General features: G+C 41.4%; 1 protein-coding gene across 4 annotated transcripts in view; it reads right to left on the reverse strand.

Annotated features, from left to right (window-relative positions):
• Window positions 1-10871, reverse strand: part of TAF1B (TATA-box binding protein associated factor, RNA polymerase I subunit B) — a 58130-nt gene extending 47259 nt beyond the window's left edge. Inside the window, exons 1-6 of one of the 4 annotated variants that reach the window (XM_073336043.1) lie at window positions 10633-10870; window positions 8449-8547; window positions 5198-5285; window positions 3045-3142; window positions 2618-2713; window positions 965-1103 (exon numbers count right to left, since the gene is read on the reverse strand). In XM_073336043.1, coding sequence (XP_073192144.1) covers window positions 965-1103; window positions 2618-2713; window positions 3045-3142; window positions 5198-5285; window positions 8449-8547; window positions 10633-10650 — 538 coding nt within the window. In that variant the 5' untranslated portion in view covers window positions 10651-10870. Of the gene's footprint in view, window positions 1-964; window positions 1104-2617; window positions 2714-3044; window positions 3143-5197; window positions 5286-8448; window positions 8548-10632 lie in introns of those variants that run through there. The other 3 variants (XM_073336044.1, XM_073336045.1, XM_073336046.1) reach the window with 3 other exon arrangements.
• Between the last annotated feature and the right edge of the window lie 10699 nt (window positions 10872-21570).

Below are 21570 nucleotides of genomic sequence, written 5' to 3' on the forward strand. Positions count from 1 at the left end.
TGTCCAACATCAGATACTGTAGTATTCCTGGCTTCTATCCAGACAGTGTCCCTGCCCCTCCAATTTTGTATTGAATTTTAGTTGGAAGGGCTCGTAAAATTCGTAAAAGAGTCTAGTAAAATTTCCAAGTCTGTGAGTGGATAGGAGAGATCGATGGGAAGTTAAAAAATGAATTATGGTAGAGAGGAGTTATGGGGGGAGAAGAACATACAGACAGAAGATAGGAGAGATCGATGGGAAGTTAAAAAATGAATTATGGTAGAGAGGAGTTATGGGGGGAGAAGAACATACAGACAGAAGATATAGAAGAGAAACCAGAGAGCATAATGTAGGGAAAAAATGGGAAAGATTAAAAAAACACTGAAGACAACACATTCTTAACCTTTTTCTTTCCTGTACGGAAACTACAGCCAGAAATTGAAAGAAGATATAACAGAATTAAGGTGCACAATAAACTATATTTTTGAAAACTTAATAGAGATATGAGTGACAAGATTGTCACTAACTACACAAATGTTTATTCCTTAAAATTGCAGTGCGTTTGAAGGCATGGTCTTGAGGGGCATGCTGGCTCATTATTTTTCTATCCTGAGTAGCAGTCATCAGGTAAAGTTTAACCCTGTCCATAACCACCACCATCACCCCCCTAAACAAAACCAAACAACTTCACTTTCCCCCACTCACACCCCCCAAGAAACCATACTGAAAAAATAGAACTTTTTTCAGCAACCCTCATGTTTCATGTGCCTGTCTAGCCTTTAACTCCTTGTAGAGGGACCATGACTATTTATATGACTAGTACAGTGCAGAGTACACTGTTGATAAATAAGAGGGAAATCCTCCATCTACATTTTCTACCTCTACATAAGCAACAAATCCTTCTGATTAGTACTAAATGAACAGTCATTTTTAAAACACATCCTAACAATATAGAACACTGATTTCAAATTATATCTGCTCCTACCTGAGGCTTTGCCAATGGAAGAAACATATCCAAAGCTGCTTTCTGTTTGTAAATCTCCATCACTTTCAGAGAAAGATGACAAGCCACGAATACTTATTCTCTCTGGTTCACTATCCACATCTGTACTGACATCAGATATCTGTTTTTTTAAATAAGTTACAGTTTTTATCCCATGTTAGTTCTAACGCAATAGTTTGACCTGTAAAAGCTCAATAATATCTGTTAGCAAACATGCGATTGACAGTTTAGGTGTAAGCTAAAGCAAGTCATACCCAGAATGTTCTTGCTTTTAATCATGTAAATTCACACCACTAGAAACCACCCTTTCAAAAAGTTCTTCCTCATTTTAGCAGTGTGTTTGTCAGAACAAAATAATTCCAATGATTAGGTAGCCATCCCAACCTGCCATACTACCCAGGAGGTATCCAATGCACAGAATCATAAATATTCATGAAATATGCAATTTGAGAAGGGGGAAGACTGTTCAGTTTGGAGCTAACTGGAAAATTCGGGGACTAAATAATTTTTTGACTAGCTATATAACCTGTGAGAGATCAGATAACTCCACAGGAGTGGCTCTTCCAAACAGAGGTTCAAAGATACGTCCAAAAAGAACTACTCTCCACACAAAATACTTGCACCACCACCAGGATTCACATCTGCAAATGGTCTCTCCTATGGATCACAAGCCAAGATAGCCCTTTAGGGTATGTCTACACCACAATGTAAGCCCAGGGATCGAACTCAGGCTCAAGCCTACGCCCCTTCCATCAACACACAAATTGTGCTAACCCAGAGCTTGGACCCATGGTCTCAGGCCCCTACAGGGGTGGAGGGTCTGAGCCTGACTCAAGCCCAGACCCAGGGTTCAAGCCCTATTGCTCTTTAGTGTATACGTAGCACCACTGGACTCGTGCTCAGTGAGTCTGCCAAAATCACCCCACAGGATAACTTTCGTTGTCCTCTAGATAGTCAAGTGTGGTGGACAGTCAAGTTTGCCCAGACTGTACCACGAACAAAGGGTTAGAGCAGCCACTTTGACAGGGCACTAGAAAGTCTGGGATATGGGTAGTTGGACTCAGACCTGCATATTGCAGTATAGACACTAGAGTCCCAGGTGGGGACCCAGGATTCAACAATTCCTAACCTGGGGTTACAAATGAGTGTAGATGCTCAAGCTGTATGTTAACAAACCCAGAGTCTGCTAACTCCCACAAGACGGAAGGGTGCCAGAGCCTGTGCTCCACCCTGAGTCGGAATATCTACACCTCAATTAAGCACCCGTAGCCCAAGCCCAAGTCAGCTGACACGGGCCAGCCTCAGGTGTTGTATTGAAGCGTAGACATTCATAACATACTTGTTTCTATGCCATCATTTGTGGATTATGTAAGTGTCAACACAGCTCTAGAAATATAGTGCATTATAATTTGTGCTCCATCTGCTGGCTGGCTACACAATAGCAAAGTAAGACATTAAATATGAACAGAGTTTTCCATCAGCACAACAGCAGATATTTTCTTAAAATGGCAAAATATATTTAGGAGACAGTCCTCATTAAAATGAGCAAGTTGTATGCATGGCTTGAACAACAAAAACAACATTTTAAAAGATCAACGCAAAATCATTTGCTTAACAGCTATGAAATTCACTTACAGATAATGTTTTGCTAGTATAACTAACTGGTGTGGTGCAATATGCCTGCTTGCTCTTCTGAAGGTAACGTCTCCAGAAATTGCATAGAATTGCATCCTGATAAGCATAAAAATGAATCATTAGTCTATATCTTATAAAACCATAGGTCTGAAAAAACAAATTGTGACTTTACAATTCAAGAACCTTGAAAAATGTTCTGTGCCTGCTTTCATGAAAACCCTGTTTACAAAACCATAAGTTACTTTTACTGTTCCTTGTAAATATTATTTTCATAGGTTCTCTTCCTTGGCTCCTCATCTATTGGCCCATTTCCTGATGGTTTTTAAGAGGGAATTATTCTGTCTACCTTAAAATAATTATATTCTTGAAGTACAAATCATAAAGACTATATGTTCTAATATAAAGCCTTATGCAAAGGCCAACATACCTTCATCTGTGGACACACTCCTAAAGTTTGCAGAGCTTCAGCTTGCTTCTTGAGTATGTACTGAAAACCTTCACAAACATACCATTCCCAGCCTTTATCTAAAGAGCAACAAATAAAAATTGTTTGGGCTGTTCTGGTTTTACATACCTGCACTTTAATATATTAATCTCTTGGTGCAGGGACTAGGGACTTGTTTTAAATAAGAAAATCCCAAATGCTGGAGCAAAGGGCCAAAAACATACTAAGTGATTAATGTACCTCTATAAAATCAGTGAAGTTTAGAATCTTAAACTAAGAAAAACCAAAAACAGCCAAACTACAACAGTTTCCCCACACATTTCTCAAGAACCAAAACAGTTGTAGCAAAGCGAGAGTTATCAATATGGTGTTTGTAATATATATGTTATGACTGTTAGGTGACCTAAATTTTAAAATAAAAACACAAGATACCAGTCATGAAGGAAAGAATACATGTGCTTATTCCTCTCCCTTTCCCAGCATGAAAAACTGGAACTCACTGCAGTAGTGAATGGGGGAGAAAAAAGTATTCGTTCTTTATAATGTTCTGTATGATTGTCTCCTATGTTATCCCCCTTTGTAAGTTCTACACAGTTTTCTGTGGGGGAGGGATAGCTCAGTGGTTTGAGCATTGGCTTGCTAAACCCAGGGTTGTGAGTTCAATCCTTGAGGGGGCCATTTAGGGATCTGGGGCAAAAATTGGGGATTGGTCCTGCTTTAAGCAGGGGGTTGGACTAGATGACCTCCTGAGGTCCCTTCCAACCCTGATGTTCTATGATTCTATGATTCTCCCTTCATTATCTCCTGAATTCAAGTCTTACGTATTTTAATTGTGCCTTTACTTTTGTGTACACGCATTCCTCCTACGCTGGGTTTTATTCTTCTGAATTTTCTCTGTGTTTATCCTCTCTCTCATTTCCTCTATGCCGTTCACCATTTTTCCCCCTTTCTACTTTGTGCTATGTAAATGTCCTTCTTTCCTCTATATGCCAAGTGTCTGCCTCAGTTTCCTCTTTCCCTCTTCATGATCTACTTCATCTACAAATGCTTCTCCCTTCCAACAGCTTCCCTTCTCTTCGACCCACACTTAGGGCTCATCTAAACATAATTTTTATCCTGCTTTAACTATGCCAGTGTTATACCAGGAGTGTGCCATTAACTATCGTGGTTTCAATATGCTTATAATGGTATGGCTAACTCCTGTAAATGTAGGGGAATAAACTGTATCAGCATAAGGCACCTTTATAATGGTATATAACTGCATCCACATTAGGGGCTATAACTTTTTTTATTTACCATATCCCTAAGAGAACTACTTAAAATCAGTACCAAAAGTGTGTGTCAATCAGGTCATAGGAGCCAGAAAAGGCTGAAGGGAGCAGAGCCACAAGGGTTGTTCCCTTTCCTAATCTTAAACACTTCATTCTGAACACAGCGTTCTACCACCGCTTTCACTATGGGACAGCAGATAGTATAGCAGCACTAAGATTCTTTTTAAAATCAGATAATTTTGTAGGTGTTTCAATGTCAGTGGCCAAGACAACAGAACAAATGGCTGCCACAACCTTCACAGTATGCTTATCTAGTTTCAGCAACAGCATTACAATAGGCATAATAGTATATAATCATAGGACTGGTAGGGCCCTTGAGAGCATGATTTAAAGACACACAATTACTATTTCTACATCTGTTGAAAGCACTTTTCAGCATGAGACTAGAGACTTAACACACAGAAGTTGCACCAGTGTAACTAAGTCAGTTTAACTGGTACAACTTTGTGCATGGAAACTTTTACACTGGCTTAAAGCTGGCTTATATTAGTGCATCACTGTTAAATTACAGACTCAAGAAAATATAATGTAAACCAAATTTTAACCCACATAAGAATGTATAAACACAAAATTGGACCTGTTTAATATCACACCTTTAATTAAACCAGTGCAGCTTGTGTCTAGAGCAGGCCCAGCAAGAACAAAAGGGTCATTTTCAGCTCAATTCAGTTTGTATGGTCCTGTAGAAAAATCCATTTGCTCACACTAACCAAGTTGGTAAGTAGTACCAGAAAATTAGCACACAACTAGAAAGATATATTACACAAAATGTAGAAGTAATATATAGACAAAAAGTAAACATACCAATTTTTTTTCTCTTTCTAAATCCTCTGGAGATGGACTGGATCTTTGCGTTAGGAACAACATCAGAAGTTAAAACCTCTTTAGTCCTCTGCAGGATAATTGATAAAAGTGTAATGTTAGCAAGAAAAGAGCTAACTTGCATGGGCTGCCTCTGCTGTACAACTTAATTGGAGAATTCCTTCTAATCATTACCCACAACTGACAAAAGACAAAAAATTGTGAATCTTAAATTTAAGAATGATAAGCAAACAGAAACATCTGGATGATGCAGTGAAAAAATTAAACAGGCTTCACCGTTAGAAAATATTGGAAATCGAAGTGTCAAAGTTATTGTAAGATAAATACTTAAATTTGACTGTACATTGAAAAAAAATTAGAGACAAAAGATCCAGGCACTAAATCAAGATACTGAAGTAACGACAACTTACGCTTGAAATTTTTTTTTAAAGAAGTGTTTATATACTGAAATTATCTACATACAACTAGACATCACACATGTAATCAGATATGTAGTAAACATTTAATTAAGCTTCAACAAAACACTGACATTTTCCATTACCTTTTTTAGATTACCAAAATGTATATGCATTAAAGTTAAAAGTAGACATTTTTAACCAAAGTTTAGGATTGTGAATAAAATATAAATAAAAGTTTATGTTTGACAAACCATAGTAGTATCACTGAACAAAGACACTTATGTTTGGATTTAAACTTTGCAACTTTGCTATCACATGAGAACGAGAGCAAAACTGACTAGTCTGTTTTCATTCTCCAAAATAAGTGAAATGCAAAAAGAAAACAAGCATAAATGAAGAAAAGATATAATTCTTTAAATTCATTCAGTTAAAAAACCCTAAAGAATATTTATCAGCACAGTTAAGGAAAGAAGGATTTTTTAAAATTCAAATACAGTGCAACCTCAACTGTCTGAAGGGCAACTGAAACATCTCAATAACTGTCAATGCACTTCTGCAGACCCAGCATGCCTAGTTATTCAAGAGGCTACCTTACCTAATGTTGACCTGTTCAGCAGGCAGGTAGCCAGGAAAGGACATTCTCTGACGCAAGGTTTGAGGGGCCAGAGGGAATAAAAAACATTTTTTGAGGAGAATTTCAAAGGCACAAATGGCAGTAAGGCACTTAACACAAATGACTTTCAGGAGTTAGAGTAACAGCCGTGTTAGTCTGTATTCGCAAAAAGAAAAGGAGTACTTGTGGCACCTTAGAGACTAACCAATTTATTTGAGCATAGGCTTTCGTGAGCTATAGCTCACTTCATCGGATGCATACTGTGGAAACTGCAGAAGACATTATATACACAGAGACCCAGTATGCATCTGATGAAGTGAGCTGTAGCTCACGAAAGCTCATGCTCAAATAAATTGGTTAGTCTCTAAGGTGCCACAAGTCCTCCTTTTCTTTTTTCAGGAGTTAGGCATCTAACAGCTATTTGTGCCTTTTAAAATCTGTTCGTGTCTTTAGAGGAATAACTACACAGCTCGTGCTAGAAACCATTACTCTGTTTAAGTAAGCTGTTTCACATAGAGAGGTCTGAGTAATGCAAGTTGCGCTGCACCTTCTGTAACCACCTACTCAACAGTGTGGCTCTATGGAGGAACATTTGAGAAGATTCACTGTCACAGAACCATTTTTATGAAAGCCAGAGTGAGTGACATGCACGGACCCCCTCAAGACTTCCACTGACTTGGGTTAAGAACATAAAGAGACCCACTCCTGCGGTTCCTGACTAGCTCAAGTAGGAATTGTTGGAGGAGTTCAAGAGAAGGGATGCTCAGCATGGCTCCATGGAAGCATCCTTATGTCCCAGATAGGATCTTCAAGAGGTAAAATCAACTTTCTTCTTCCTGGACAGTCTTCTTAGAACCTCACATTGAAGATTAAATAGCACAGAACCTAGTACTCCAACAAGGAGATGGGCCTGCTAGCTAAATAGGAATTGGAATAACTATTCCAAACAGTATCTGCTCAAGGCTTAGTCAACAGACTAGTAAAGGTATGAAGTCAAAGTGCTCAATTACACAGCTCAAGGGTCCGCCTATGCAGAGCTGAATGCAGGATTGGTTCTAGAACCACAGAAATGTAGGGCTGGAAGAGACTTTGAGAGGTCACTTAGTCCAGCCCCCTGCACTGAGGCAGGACCAAGTATACCTAGACCATCCCTGACGTGTTTGTCTAAACTGTTCTTAAAAACCTCCAGTGATTGGGATTCCACAACCTCCCTTGGAATCCTATTCCAGCTCTTTAACTATATCTTTATAGTTAAAAAGTTTTTCCTTATTTTATCTAATCTAAATCTCCCTTGCTGCAGATTAAATTTATCCAGTGGACACGGAGAACAATTGATCACGGTCCTCTTTATAAACAGCCCTTAACATATTTGAGGACTTAGGTCCTACACCCCAAATCCCAGCCTTCTTTTCTCAAGACTAAACATGCCCAATTTTTTTTTAAACGCTTCCTCATAGATCAGGTTTTCTAAACCTTTTATCATTTTTGTTGCTCTCCTCTAGACTCTCCACTTCACACTTTTCCTGAAGTATTGGGTCTAGAACTGAACACAGTACTCCAGATGAGGCCTCACCAGTGCCAAGTAGAGAGGGACAATTACATCTTGTGTCTCACATGACACTCCTGTTAATATACCCCAGAATGATATTAGCCTAGTTTCACAACTACATTACACTGTTGACTCATATTTAATTTGTGATCCACTATAACCCTCAAATCTTTTCAGCAGTAGGACTGCCTAGCCAGTTATAACATTGCTGTTTTTTCTAGAAATACTGAAAAGCAGTTTAGCCTAACACAATGAACAGGGTAAGACCCAAACAGCAGCAATTATATGGATCAAATATTTAAAGGCATAAAATAAGTCATTCTGAAAAACATAAAGAATAATTTACTTAGCACTAATACAGTACTTTTCTTCCATACATATGAAGTGCTTTAGAAACAAGGGTAAATGTCATCTCCTTTTTATGGTCAACTGACATGGAGAGAGGTTAAATGAAGGCAATATCAAGATTACATACATTGGACTTTGAACTCAATTCCTAGCCTTGTTGCCCATCCCCATACCTCATTATTTGAAGATACAGTATTTTTATACAGCGTAAGTGAGATATGATGCACCCAGAATACCCACAAAACTGCCTGTACCTTTTAGCAGCAGGATGAAAATTTATCACTTTAAAATGTAAAAGAAAAAAATATTTAAAATACGTACTTACCTCTATGACGTTGTGGCAAGACTTGCAATAAAATCTGCCTTCATCAGTAAGACCCCAGTTTACAACAGAACACTGTACACAAGGTTCACTGTAATCTCTCTAAGTGGAACAAAAGCAAAGGTTGTTTTAGTATTAAATTCATTTGATCTCATTTATTGTGAGTATTTCTTACCAGGCAAACTATTGGGATTGAAATATTTACAGAACAAAATGTGGTTAACAAAACATTTTAGTAGATGGCAGAGTGATCATACCACTTACAGGACCAACAGTTACATAAGATTTAGGACCACTCAATCCCTTCTTCAGTTCATCCATTATAAAGTCAGAAAGGACCACTATAATAATCTAGTCTGATATCCTGTATGACGCAGGCCATGGGCCTCCCCGAATTAATTTTTGTTTGAACTAGCGCACATCTTTTAGAAAAACTTCCAGCCTCGATTTAAAAGTTTCCAATGATGAAGAATCCACCAAAACCTTTGGAAAATTGTTCCAATGGTTAGTTACCCTCACGGATAAAAAAAAATTGTACCTCATTTCCAGCCTGAATTTGTCTAGCTTCAAATTCCAGAAATCTTTTTCTATAGCTTTGTCTGCTAGACTGAGGAGCCCATTAACAATTTTTTGCTCCCCCCATAGGCACTTATAAACTGTGATCAAGTCACCCCTTAACCTTCTCTTTGTTAAACTAATTAGATTTGAGATTTTTGGGTCTATCACTGTAATGTATGTTTTCCAATTCTTTACCTGACCTGTGTTAACTTTTGAACATGGCAAAACTGATACAGGGGAAAACCCATGTATCCTATGTCTAGAATACATGACACCACAGGGCATTAATGAAAACATTAGGAAGGGAAGAGAATAGTAGAGGACAGTCATAAAAGGAAACAAAGGGAAACTTTGGTAAGCTTTTTGAACACTGGAAAAAGTTAGAGAACACAAGGAATGGAAGAAAGCCTGCAAGAATAAAAGGCGACCAGAGACCCAAGAAAAGAGGAGGTCTCATTAAAGAAGGAATGAGGAGATGGGAGAGAATCAATCCTAAAATTCTGTTTGAAAAATGTTAGTTTACTCAGAGTCATCTGCATGACTTGCAGAGTTTAATGAGAGATTAAAACAGGTTGCGTAGTCCAGCTACTAGAAAAAAAACAAGCTAACCCATGATTTACCAGTCAGTGCAGGATCATGGATCCCCTCACCCCAAAAGTCACTTGCACTGATTTGCCCACAGTGAATCCTAAATCTATGTCAGTGTCCTTTCATCATGCAAAATGCAAAGTTGTTATTTCAATGAACCCTGTGAAGCATTACATTTTCTTAAATCAGAGCTCTTCCGCCAATCCTTAGAAACAGCCGTCTTATGTTTCCAAAACTCTAGCAAACCTGGGACTGAAACTAGTTAATGATCAGTAGATTCCCAGTATTTCTGAAATTCGGTCATGCTCAGGATTATTTTGCACTGGATCTTTCTAATAAGAAGATACAAGCCTGCTACATACAAATAAACTCTGCTACCTCCTGAAAAACCACCATCTCCCCCAAAACAAGCCCCCCAGTCTCTAAGCCCCCCCAGCACCAACCCCTCAGACCAACAGGTCCTGAAAAAGACCACAGACCATGCCCATTTTGTACTCTTCCCACAATCTCCCCTTCCTCACCCCCCCACCCATGATCTCAAAAACAGCTCACACCAAACCACGCTATTACCTACAAGCCCCACCCCATCCTCACCACCACCCCACAACTTATGTCCTCAAAAGTGCATTACCCCATAACAACCACCCCATTACCTACACCCCCACCTCAACCCCAACCCAACCTACTCCAGCCTCACCTCCCAACCCATACCTTCAAAAACGCCTCGCCCTAAAACTACCCCCACTACCTGTACCCCACCACCTCAACCCCACCCAATCTACCCCCACCCCGCCCACAACCACCCCCTCGCCTACCCCAGCCCCACCTCAACCCTCACTCCCCACACACACAACCCACGTGCTCGCACTCCTCCCACCACAACCGCCCCATTACCTACCCCCACCTCACTCCTCACCCAACCTACCTCCATCCTCACCCCCGCCCACGAGCCCCTCCTGCACCACGCCATGACCGCCCCGCTCCCTGTCCTGCCCCCGAGGGGAGTAAACCCGGCACGGGGCGGCTCCGGACACCTCTCACCGTGTCCTCTTCCTCCATGCCTGGGACGCCTCACCCCCCGCGCGGCCTCGGGCCCCGAGCCATGGCAACGGCCTGCGGAGCGCTGGGGAAGCCCAACCGGCCGGGAACCGGGGCCGCGCGCTTGGGTTCCGGCAGCAATGGATGGGGGCCGCCTGACGCGCGGCACGTGCTGGGGCTGGCGCCCTGGGGCCGCTGCTGGGTTGGCCTCTCAGCTCCGCCGGGACTGCCCGCGTGCGCTGGCTGGCTGGCCCGGTCCCGACCACCTCCCTCCTGCCCCCTGGTCCCCGCGATTCCCCGCCGCCGCGCGGAGGTGGAGCCAATGTCCATTCCCTCTGCACAGCCTGGGTGGGAAGGGAAGCTGCCCTGCAGAATTGAGTATCAGCCACACCGCTAAAGGGGCCCGAGGAAGAAGTTACAGTCAATATTTTAGCCCTCATTTAGCCAATTCATGACCGAGCCCGAGACTTGTAGTGCAAAAAGCAGGTGCCCCTTGCTGCATGAGCTAAAGGAGGATCACCTTGCAGCTGTCAACCTTTTACAGGACGCACGAGTGGAACTCAGATCCATTCTTTCCTAATGTGGGTTGCACTTCATTTTTTTTATAGTGAACCATTATTTCTATGATATTTCAAACAAAACAATCTTTTAAATGTAAAGAGTTAAGACTGTACCAAATTGGAGACATGGTCTGAAGTAAATAGGATGAAATTTAGTAAGGACAAATGCAAAGTACTCCACTTAGGAAGGAACAATAAGTTGCACACATACAAAATGGGAAATGACTATCTAGGAAGGAGTACTGCGGAAAGAGATCTAGGGGTCATAGTGGACCACAAGCTAAATATGGCTTTGTCTACACCATGCGGCTTTTAGAGACATGGCTGTGCTACTGTTTGTCAGCGGCAGAGACTTCTCCCGCGGACAAAAAACTTCCACCCCCCAATGAGCAGCGGTGACTTTGTCAGCGGGAGAGCACTCTTGCCAACAAAGCGCTGTTCGCACTGTCGCTTTTCCTCGACAAAACATTTGCCTTGGGGTGTGTGTCTATGTGTTTTTAGCACCTCTGAACAACAAAAGTTTTGTCATTCACTTGCCAGTGTAGATTATGGGTCAACAGTGTAATGCTGTTGCAAAAAAAGCAAACATCATTCTGGGATGTATCAAGGAGTGTTGTAAGCAAGACACAAGAAGTCATTCTTCTGCTCTACTCCACTCTGATTAGGCCTCAACTGGAGTATTGTGTCCAGTTCTGGGTGCCACATTTCAGGAAAGACATGGACAAATTGGAGAAAGTCCAGAGAAGAGCAACAAAAATGATTAACGGTCTAGAAAACATGACCTATAAGGGAAGACTGAAAAAAAATGGGTTTGTTTAGCCTGGAAAAGAGAAGACTGAGAAGGGACATGATAACAGTTTTCAAGTACATAAAAGGTTGTTACAAGGAGGAGGGAGAAAAATTGTTCTTCATAACCTCTGAGGATAGAACAAGAAGCAATGGGCTTAAATTGCAGCAAGGGAGGTTTAGGTTGGACAGTAGGAAAAACTTCCTGTCAGGTTGGTTAAGCACGGGAATAAATTGCCTCAAGACCTTGAGGAATCTCCAGCGCTGGAGATTTTTAAAAGCAGACAAATACATATCAGGGATCGTCTAGATAATACTTAGTCCAGCCATGAGTGCAGGGGACTGGACTAGATGACCTCTCGAGGTCCCTTTCAGTCCTATGATTCTATGAAATACATCAGAAGAAGATGCAAGAAATCACATAATGGACAAATATGATATAACATGCCTACCTGAAGGAGAAATTTCTTCCTAATCTTTGTTAGTGGTTAGTTTATACCCTGAACCATTACAGTTTGTAGTCCTTCTTCTATGCAACGTAACTGGGAATGTTGTTCCTATCCATGTAAATGTCTAATGTTTTTAAAAATCCTACTAAGATCTTGGCCTCAGAGACATATTGTGGCAATGAGTCCCATGGGTTAATTATGCATTGTGTAAAAAAGATTTTCCTTTTAAGAGTTTTAAATCTGTTGCTTTTTAATTGTCAAGGGCTCAGTTTTATGTCATGTCCATAAACAGGGCACTGTTCTGAAACATTCTATTAATGTTTGTTTGTTTAATATTTGAGCAATACCATGCTAGACAATGAACTGTTCTACCATAATCACATGTCTTTGCAGGACCATGTGGCACAAGGCCAAAGGATTGGTGTCTACAGCCACTTGAGAAATGCCTCTGTCATTCTGTTCAACTGTCCATGCCATGGAGTTCCTTTTACAATTATCATAGAACCATATTAGATATGGAAAAGTCTTACTACTCTTACTAATTATTTCACAGCACCCAAAAATGTACTAGGTGCAAGAGAGAAACCAGTAATAGTGGCATAAAGATCTTCTCTCTCATCAGATCACAGAAGGTAGCAGCAGCAACCCAAGCAGGTTCCAGAGTAGGGAGGTCAGAAGTGATGGGGAGTGGGAGGAATTCCTAAGTACTAAAGGGAGAAAGAAAGGGAGATGTTTGGAGTGTGGGGGGGAGGAGTTCCTGGAGACCATGAGTGCAGGGAAATGAACCCAAAATCTGAGCTTTATGGGATGCTCCTGGGGCATAAGAAGTCCTGGAGCTCCCAGAAGCTGACGGTGAAGGGAAGGAGGGAGAGATTTGGGCAAGAGATGTGGTTCTTGAGGGATGTAAATTGCTATTTCATTTGTCCTGGGAAGAAATCCCAGGGCCTCCTCCCTTTTAATTTTGTTCTTCCTGATCCCTGGTTTGGTTTGGTTTTTGTGGTTGCACCTCTGTACAGAGAGGCCAGAAGAAGAAGGGAAGAAGTTACAGCAATAGGATTATGTAGATACTTAGCAAGGCTAACACACAACATGATGATCAATGGAGGTTTGGTTGGGAAGGTCGGGGGTGTCAGGAGATCACAATCCTGACCTGACCTTGAGTTAAAATCCTGTATCTGCCAGTGCTTTGCTGTCTCAGTTTTCTTATTTCTACTTGGGGACAGTAATACAAATGCAATTGGTCTGTGGAGTTAATTAGCACAAAATATCCCTGAGGCCAAATACTTGGCAGAATTAAAATAAATGGGACATTTATACAATGGGGAAAACATCCAGAGTTACAACAGTTAGGATTTAAAAAAACAAAGTTTGGAAGAGCTACAAACCCTTATGCTTTAGGGCATAAACCAGCCTCTAACTACTGGGGGTTATAAAGAAACTCTCTTTATGGACAGGTTATCCAATACATTTCTTCTGCAGAGTTACTTGCGCCTGTCTCTAAAGCTCTGGTACTGGCCACTGTCAAAGACAGGCCACTGTTTCAATCCCCCATGGCAATTAGAGAAATTCCTACAGCATAAGGGTCTTGCCAGGATTAATTTAGTTAATCTCTATACAATGCTTTGAACATGTATAGTGATATATAAATGCAAAGTATATTTTTTTCAGTTGAGGCAGTTGAACATGGAGATGGTAAAAGCCTGATGTTGTGGCTCACGATGGGTGTTCCATGCATAGAAATGTAGAGCTGGAAGGGTCCTCAACAGGTCATCCCCCTGCTTTGAGGCTGGATTAAGTGCACCTACACTATCCCTGACAGGTGTTAGTCTAACCTAGATTTAAAAACCTCCAATGACACAGAGGCTCTCTTGGAAGCCTATTCCTATTATCCTTATAGTTTGAAAGTTTTTCCTAATATCTAATTGTGACATTGCACTCCATATGTTTTATGAAAATATGCTTATGAGTGTGAATATGATATAACTGGAATATGCTTTATGCAAAAGGTCTCTTGTAAGGTATCATAACAAAGGTTATGACCTACTGAATATATTCCTCCTATTTGTATGTATGTATCATTCTTGTGATTAATACCTGAGGGAGCAAACAGCTGCGTATATCTCTCTATCAGTTTTATAGATGGCGGACAATTTATAAGTTTACCCTGTATAAGCTTTATACAGAGTAAAACGGATTTATTTGGGGGTTTGGATCCCATTGGGAACTGGGTGTCTGGGTGCTGGAGATAGGTGACCTGCTGAGCAGTTTTTGGTTAAAGTCTACTGCTTTGGGGAATGGACCAGACCTGGATCTGTGTTGCAGCAGGCTAGCATGTCTGGCTCAATAAGACAGGGGTCTGGAGTCCAGAGCTGACAGGGAAAACAGGTTCAGAGGTAATTCCAGCACGTCAGGTGACAGTCCCAAGGGGGTCTCTGTGACCGAACCCGTCACACTAATCTAAATCTCCCTTGCTGCAGATTAAGCTGATTACTTCTTGTTCTACCAACATGTAGAACAATTGATCGCCATCCTCTTTATAACAGCCCTTAATGTATTTGAAGATTGCTATCAAGTCTCCCCTCAGTCTTCTTTTCTTAAGACTAAACATCCCCAGGTTTTTTAATCTTTCCTCACAGGTCAGGTTTTCTAAATCTTTTACCATTTATCATTTTTGGACTTTCTCCAATTTGTCCACATCTTTCTTAAAGTGTAGCATCCAAATCTGGACACAATACTCCAAATGAGGCCTCACCAGTGCTGAGTAGAGCAGGAGAATTACTTCCCATGTCTTCCACACAACACTCCTATTGATACATCCCAGAATTATGTTAGCCTGAGAATATAGTGAGGATCTATGGGAAGAGAGGGTAAATAGGCCCCAAGGTTGTTATATCCATCACTATAGCCAATGCACAATTGTTCGCTACAGTACATTTTCTAGTATGATGGCCAATCTAGTTTCTTATCCCAAGAGATAAGGTTCCCACCACATCCCTTGATAGACTGTTCCAGTTCAACACCTTGCTGTCAAAGTTTTTCCTCATCATTAGCCTAAATTTCCCTTTTATTAGTTGCTTTCCAATTACTCCTAGTTACATCCATGTGTAATACCCCAGTAATTCCCTGCTCTCCAGGGACTGACCTGCTTTGTAAAGTTTACTTTGAGATGTACTGATGAAAAGTTTTATATAAGAACTAGGCATTATGTTGTTGTTATTATTTATCCAGGTCACCAGTTCATGTAATTTATGCACAAAGCTGCACCGCCCCAACAAGAGCAGTGGGAGACATGCCTCATGGAGGTACAATGCTTCCTTGAGCTCCTAGGCATACACTGGGAGTGCACTTTTGCCATCCTTTAGAATGATGCATTGTGTTCCCCTCTCTGTGCCTCACAAATTCAGCTGGCTGAGTTGGAGGAGGATAGACTCATAGCCTTGCATTCTCCCCAGCCTCTTCAGGGTGATTTACACAGCTGGGGTGCTAAGGAGGGGACTCAAGCAGAGAAAGGAGGCTCCATGTTCCCTTCCTCTTGTGTATGTGTCAGTCATAATCTGGCTCTTGTTGTTTACACTCTAATGATATCCGTAGATTATTATAATCCACTTAGTTGTCACTTAATCAAGCTATACATATATAGCTCTTTTGACCATTCCTCATGAATCAGTCCCTCCAGTTCCTTATCGCCAGTGTTGCTCTTCTCGGAGCTTCCTACACTTTGTCAAGATCTTCCTGGCAATGTGGTGTCCGGGTATGTACACAGTATTCCAGTTAGGTTGTACCAAATTTGTATAGGAGGGCACCATTATTTCCTTTATACAATGTGCTGTGGGACTTCATTCATATATGTGAAGAGCTTTGAGATGAAAAGAGCTATATAAGTATAAAGTATTAATATTACATTGCTTTTAAAATTCACTTTTAATTAAAAAACACTAGGGCTAGATGTTTGAAAATGGTCTCCAATACTGTGTTTATCAATGATAATGTTTGGATGTCTAAATGCTAGGGTCTTTGTTGGTGATTAATTGACCCCACAAAACAGGAAACCTGGTTTAAGTCCCTTTAAAACCATGGCCCATAAAGTGAGAACATGGGAAAAAATGAAAACATTTATGCAGAAACAGGTGAAAGTCACTTGACAGCTGTGGTTTCACTGATTTTGGGGGATGGGCCAGGAGCTAGAGGGGAACAATGTATGTTCAAGAAAAAAAAGCTATTACTTGTACCAGCTATCAGGATGTCATCTTTTTCTCAGTGTGAGTGGGATGAACACTTGTAATTCCCACTAATGGGAATTGTAACACCCATAAATTCCTTGCATATTAAAAAGATGATTATCAACCCTGTAGAAGTGTAACAAATACTTTAATGAAATAGATCCCACTTGTTATTTTAATTTCCATATTTTTAGTATGTGTAAATCCTAGTCTGGAACAGTGAGGCTATATCATTTGCCTGAAAGAGGTGATATTTTTCCAGTGAATTTGTAAGATGAAATACCATCTCAGAAAAATCAGATGGAAATAATGTACAGAAATATGGTTAAATGTGAAGACTTCCTAAAATAGAAGCTCGGAGCTTGATCCTGCAAATACTTACACACATGCTTTACTTTGCACACTGTAAATAGTCAATGGGACTGCTCAGTGTACATACAGATAATTAAACATATGTGCCTGATTTTAAGTACCTGCTTAACTCAGGCTCTTGAGTTCTAATTAGAGTTGTCAGATAACTTCCACAAAACATTTTTATATCAGAATTTTCCAAACACATCAAAATAGAAATGTTTCATGGAGACAGCTCAATTTCAGCAAAGTTCTGACAGAACCCAGGCAGGGTTTGCCTTTTTTTCTGGTTGAGCATGTGTGACTTTGGAAGCCATATAAGCTACACCAGGAACAGGAACTTTTATTCCAAAATAAGAGTGTCTACACAGTAAACCCATATGCTAGTAAATGTCTCATATAGACAAGACTTTACTCTGTGACCTATAACAAGTCATTTAACTTTCCAGTGGTTCACTTCCTCTGTCAGCAAAATAGGGATATTAATCCTTACCAAACTTCGGAAAGTGATCTGTGATCTACAGATGAAAAGTTATACATGCCCAATTATTATATTATATAATTATTATAAAGGATGTGTCATAAATATAAAGGGAAGGGTAACCACCTTTCTGTATACAGTGCTATAAAATCCCTCCTGGCCAGAGGCAAAACCGTTTCACCTGTAAAGGGTTAAGAAGCTAAGGTAACCTAGCTGGCACCTGACCCAAAATGACCAATGAGAGGACAAGATACTTTCAAATCTGGAGAGGGGAGGGGAACAAAGGGTCTGTCTGTCTGTGTGATGCTTTTGCCGGGGACAGACCAGGAATGCAGCCTCACAACCCCTGTTAGTTAGTAAGTAATCTAGCTAGAAATGCGTTAGATTTCCTTTTGTTTAATGGCTAGTAAAATAAGCTGTGCTGAATGGAAGGTATATTCCTGTTTTTGTGTCTTTTTGTAACTTAAGGTTTTGCCTAGAGGGATTCTCTATGTTTTGAATCTGATTACCCTGTAAGGTATTTACCATCCTGATTTTACAGAGGTGATTCTTTTACTTTTTCTTCAATTACAATTCTTCTTTTAAGAACCTGATTGATTTTTTCATTGTTCTTAAGATCCAAGGGTTTGGGTCTGTGTTCACTTGTACAAATTGGTGAGGATTTTTATCAAGCCTTCCCCAGGAAAGGGGGTGTAGGACTTGGGGTGGATATTTTGGGGGAAGATGTCTGCAAGTGGGCTCTTTCCCTGGTATTTGTGTAAGATGCTTGGTGGTGGCAGCATACGGTTCAAGGACAAGGCAAAGTTTGTATCTTTGGGGAAGCTTTTAACCTAAGCTGGTAAGAATAAGCTAAGGGGGTCTTTCATGCAGGTCCCCACATCTGTACCCTAGAGTTCAGAGTGGGGAAGGAACCGTGACAGGATGCAACTCTTATTATTACTCATTATTTATTAAGCTCATCCACTAATTAGTGCAGCCTGATAGTTGAATTACAAAATTTCAGGCATACTGGGGAAATCAAGTCCTGTAACTTGTCTTTAAATCATTTCAAAATACAGTATGTATAAAACCAGTTATTCAACATGTAAGATTATGTATAACCTTTGTCCCTAATTACAAGTTACCCAAGCATACTGAAATACTGATAGGGGTATGATAATTTCAGAGGTAGGAGACAGACTGTCTTCATGCTTCAGTTCACTTTTCTAATTAAGATCATTATGCAGAGTAGTCAGATTAATGCATGACTCAGATAAATACTATGCCCTGTTGTTTCCATCAGTTTGAATTTTTAATGAACAGGGTTCCATTGCTAGCATCACAATTATGGTTCTTAACTCCAGATATCATGCAGCTGAACAAACAAATATACATGTTTTGAAATTAAGCAAATTTACTTCAGCCTTGCCTTAAGGTACAGATAATGTCATGACACTGTTTTCAGGATGTGAAAAGCTTTCCAGAATTTTTTAACAGAGCTTCTCCCTCAAGTCTAAACTCTTCATGAATATAATTCCATGTCAGGACCTCCTGTGAAGAGTTTGAGCAGATGTTTGACCTCAGTGATTCTACAAAATATAAAGAGACTGGCCAACCTTTAGAGCTGCCACTGCTTGGTCTCTCAAAACAATGAATTGCTATTATCACTGTTGCTTGTTTTGTTTAAGGTAGCGCACATAGATGCTTTTCAGAGATTCAGCAATGGACAGTCCCCATCCAGAACAGCTGACATTCTAAGGGCATAAAGACAAGTAGGCAGAGGTTAAGATCAGGGGAACAAGAAACAGGTATTTTTATCCAGGTCTGCTAGCTTCACTGTAAGCAGCATTGTAGGAGCATAGTGGTCTGGTGGATGAACTCACGGAGCGTGTATCATGCAGATAGGGCTACATGGAAGAAACAACAGAGAGGCATTTGTGCAAGAAATGTCTGCTGCTGCGCTGGGCATCACAACATGGGGAATAGATGGCCAGCCCTCTGTGGAGAAAGAGGTGGTTAGGGACTATTTAGAAAAGCTGGACGTGCACAAGTCCATGGGGCCGGACGAGTTGCATCCGAGAGTGCTAAAGGAACTGGCAGCTGTGATTGCAGAGCCATTGGCCATTATCTTTGAAAACTCGTGGCGAACGGGGGAAGTCCCAGATGACTGGAAAAAGGCTAATGTAGTGCCAATCTTTAAAAAAGGGAAGGAGGATCCTGGGAACTACAGGCCAGTCAGCCTCACTTCAGTCCCCGGAAAAATCATGGAGCAGGTCCTCAAAGAATCAATCCTGAAGCACTTACACGAGAGGAAAGTGATCAGGAACAGTCAGTATGGATTCACCAAGGGAAGGTCATGCCTGACTAATCTAATCGCCTTCTATGATGAGATTACTGGTTCTGTGGATGAAGGGAAAGCAGTGGATGTATTGTATCTTGACTTTAGCAAAGCTTTTGACACGGTCTCCCACAGTATTCTTGTCAGCAAGTTAAAGAAGTATGGGCTGGATGAATGCACTATAAGGTGGGTAGAAAGTTGGTTAGATTGTTGGGCTAACGGGTAGTGATCAATGGCTCCATGTCTAGTTGGCAGCCGGTGTCAAGTGGAGTGCCCCAGGGGTCGGTCCTGGGGCCGGTTTTGTTCAATATCTTCATAAATGATCTGGAGGATGGTGTGGATTGCCCTCTCAGCAAATTTGCGGATGATACTAAACTGGGAGGAGTGGTAGATACGCTGGAGGGCAGGGATAGGATACAGAGGGACCTAGACAAATTGGAGGATTGGGCCAAAAGAAATCTGATGAGGTTCAATAAGGATAAGTGCAGGGTCCTGCACTTAGGACGGAAGAATCCAATGCACAGCTACAGACAAGGGACCGAATGGCTAGGCAGCAGTTCTGCGGAAAAGGACCTAGGGGTGACAGTGGACGAGAAGCTGGATATGAGTCAGCTGTGTGCCCTTGTTGCCAAGAAGGCCAATGGCATTTTGGGATGTATAAGTAGGGGCATAGCGAGCAGATCGAGGGACATGATCGTCCCCCTCTATTCGACATTGGTGAGGCCTCATCTGGAGTACTGTGTTCAGTTTTGGGCCCCACACTACAAGAAGGATGTGGATAAATTGGAAAGAGTCCAGCGAAGGGCAACAAAAATGATTAGGGGTCTGGAACACATGACTTATGAGGAGAGGCTGAGGGAACTGGGATTGTTTAGTCTGCGGAAGAGAAGAATGAGGGGGGATTTGATAGCTGCTTTCAACTACCTGAGAGGTGGTTCCAGAGAGGATGGTTCTAGACTATTCTCAGTGGTGGAAGAGGACAGGACAAGGAGTAATGGTCTCAAGTTGCAGTGGGGGAGGTTTAGGTTGGATATTAGGAAAAACGTTTTCACTAGGAGGGTGGTGAAACATTGGAATGCGTTGCCTAGGGAGGTGGTGGAATCTCCTTCCTTAGAAGTTTTTAAGGTCAGGCTTGACAAAGCCGTGGCTGGGATGATTTAATTGGGGATGGGTCCTGCTTTTGAGCAGGAGGTTGGATTAGATGACCTCCTGAGGTCCCTTCCAACCCTGATATTCTCTGATTCTATGAAGAAGCTGACAGGTGAGTGGACAAAGGTGGGAACATTATTGAACTTGCTCCCACCCCTTATATTTCACCAATGTGTCAGGAGTAAGGACCTGCAACTAGATTGCTTGTCTGCTAGCTTACCCTGCAGGCAGACTAATGTGCTCAGCTGGGCCCCAACTGAGGTGCCTGATTGGCCAAACCATTTGATTGGCTGATGGGATTAGCAGACCAGCAGCAGCAGGGTACTGCTTGTTTGACGTATTTACCCCTGGCTCCAATAGCTCCTGCTTCATCCTTGTTCAGGCTTTGCCCCTGCCTTGCTGTGCTCCAGGTAACCTGGCTCTGACCCTCAGCACTGATTTTTGACTTCCTATTTTGGCTCTGCCCTCTGAATCCGGGACTGACCCTTGGCTCCAATTTCTGGCTACCAGCTCCTGCTATAACCACTAGGAACAGTCATGCATGTCCTGGTCACTGACCCAAGGGAGGAGAGGATATGTAGGGTGGGGGGCAGAGTTGACTAGAGCTTTGAAGGTAGTGACAAAAATC

The sequence above is a fragment of the Lepidochelys kempii genome, chromosome 3, assembly GCF_965140265.1.
Source record: "Lepidochelys kempii isolate rLepKem1 chromosome 3, rLepKem1.hap2, whole genome shotgun sequence".
NCBI lineage: Eukaryota > Metazoa > Chordata > Testudines > Cheloniidae > Lepidochelys > Lepidochelys kempii.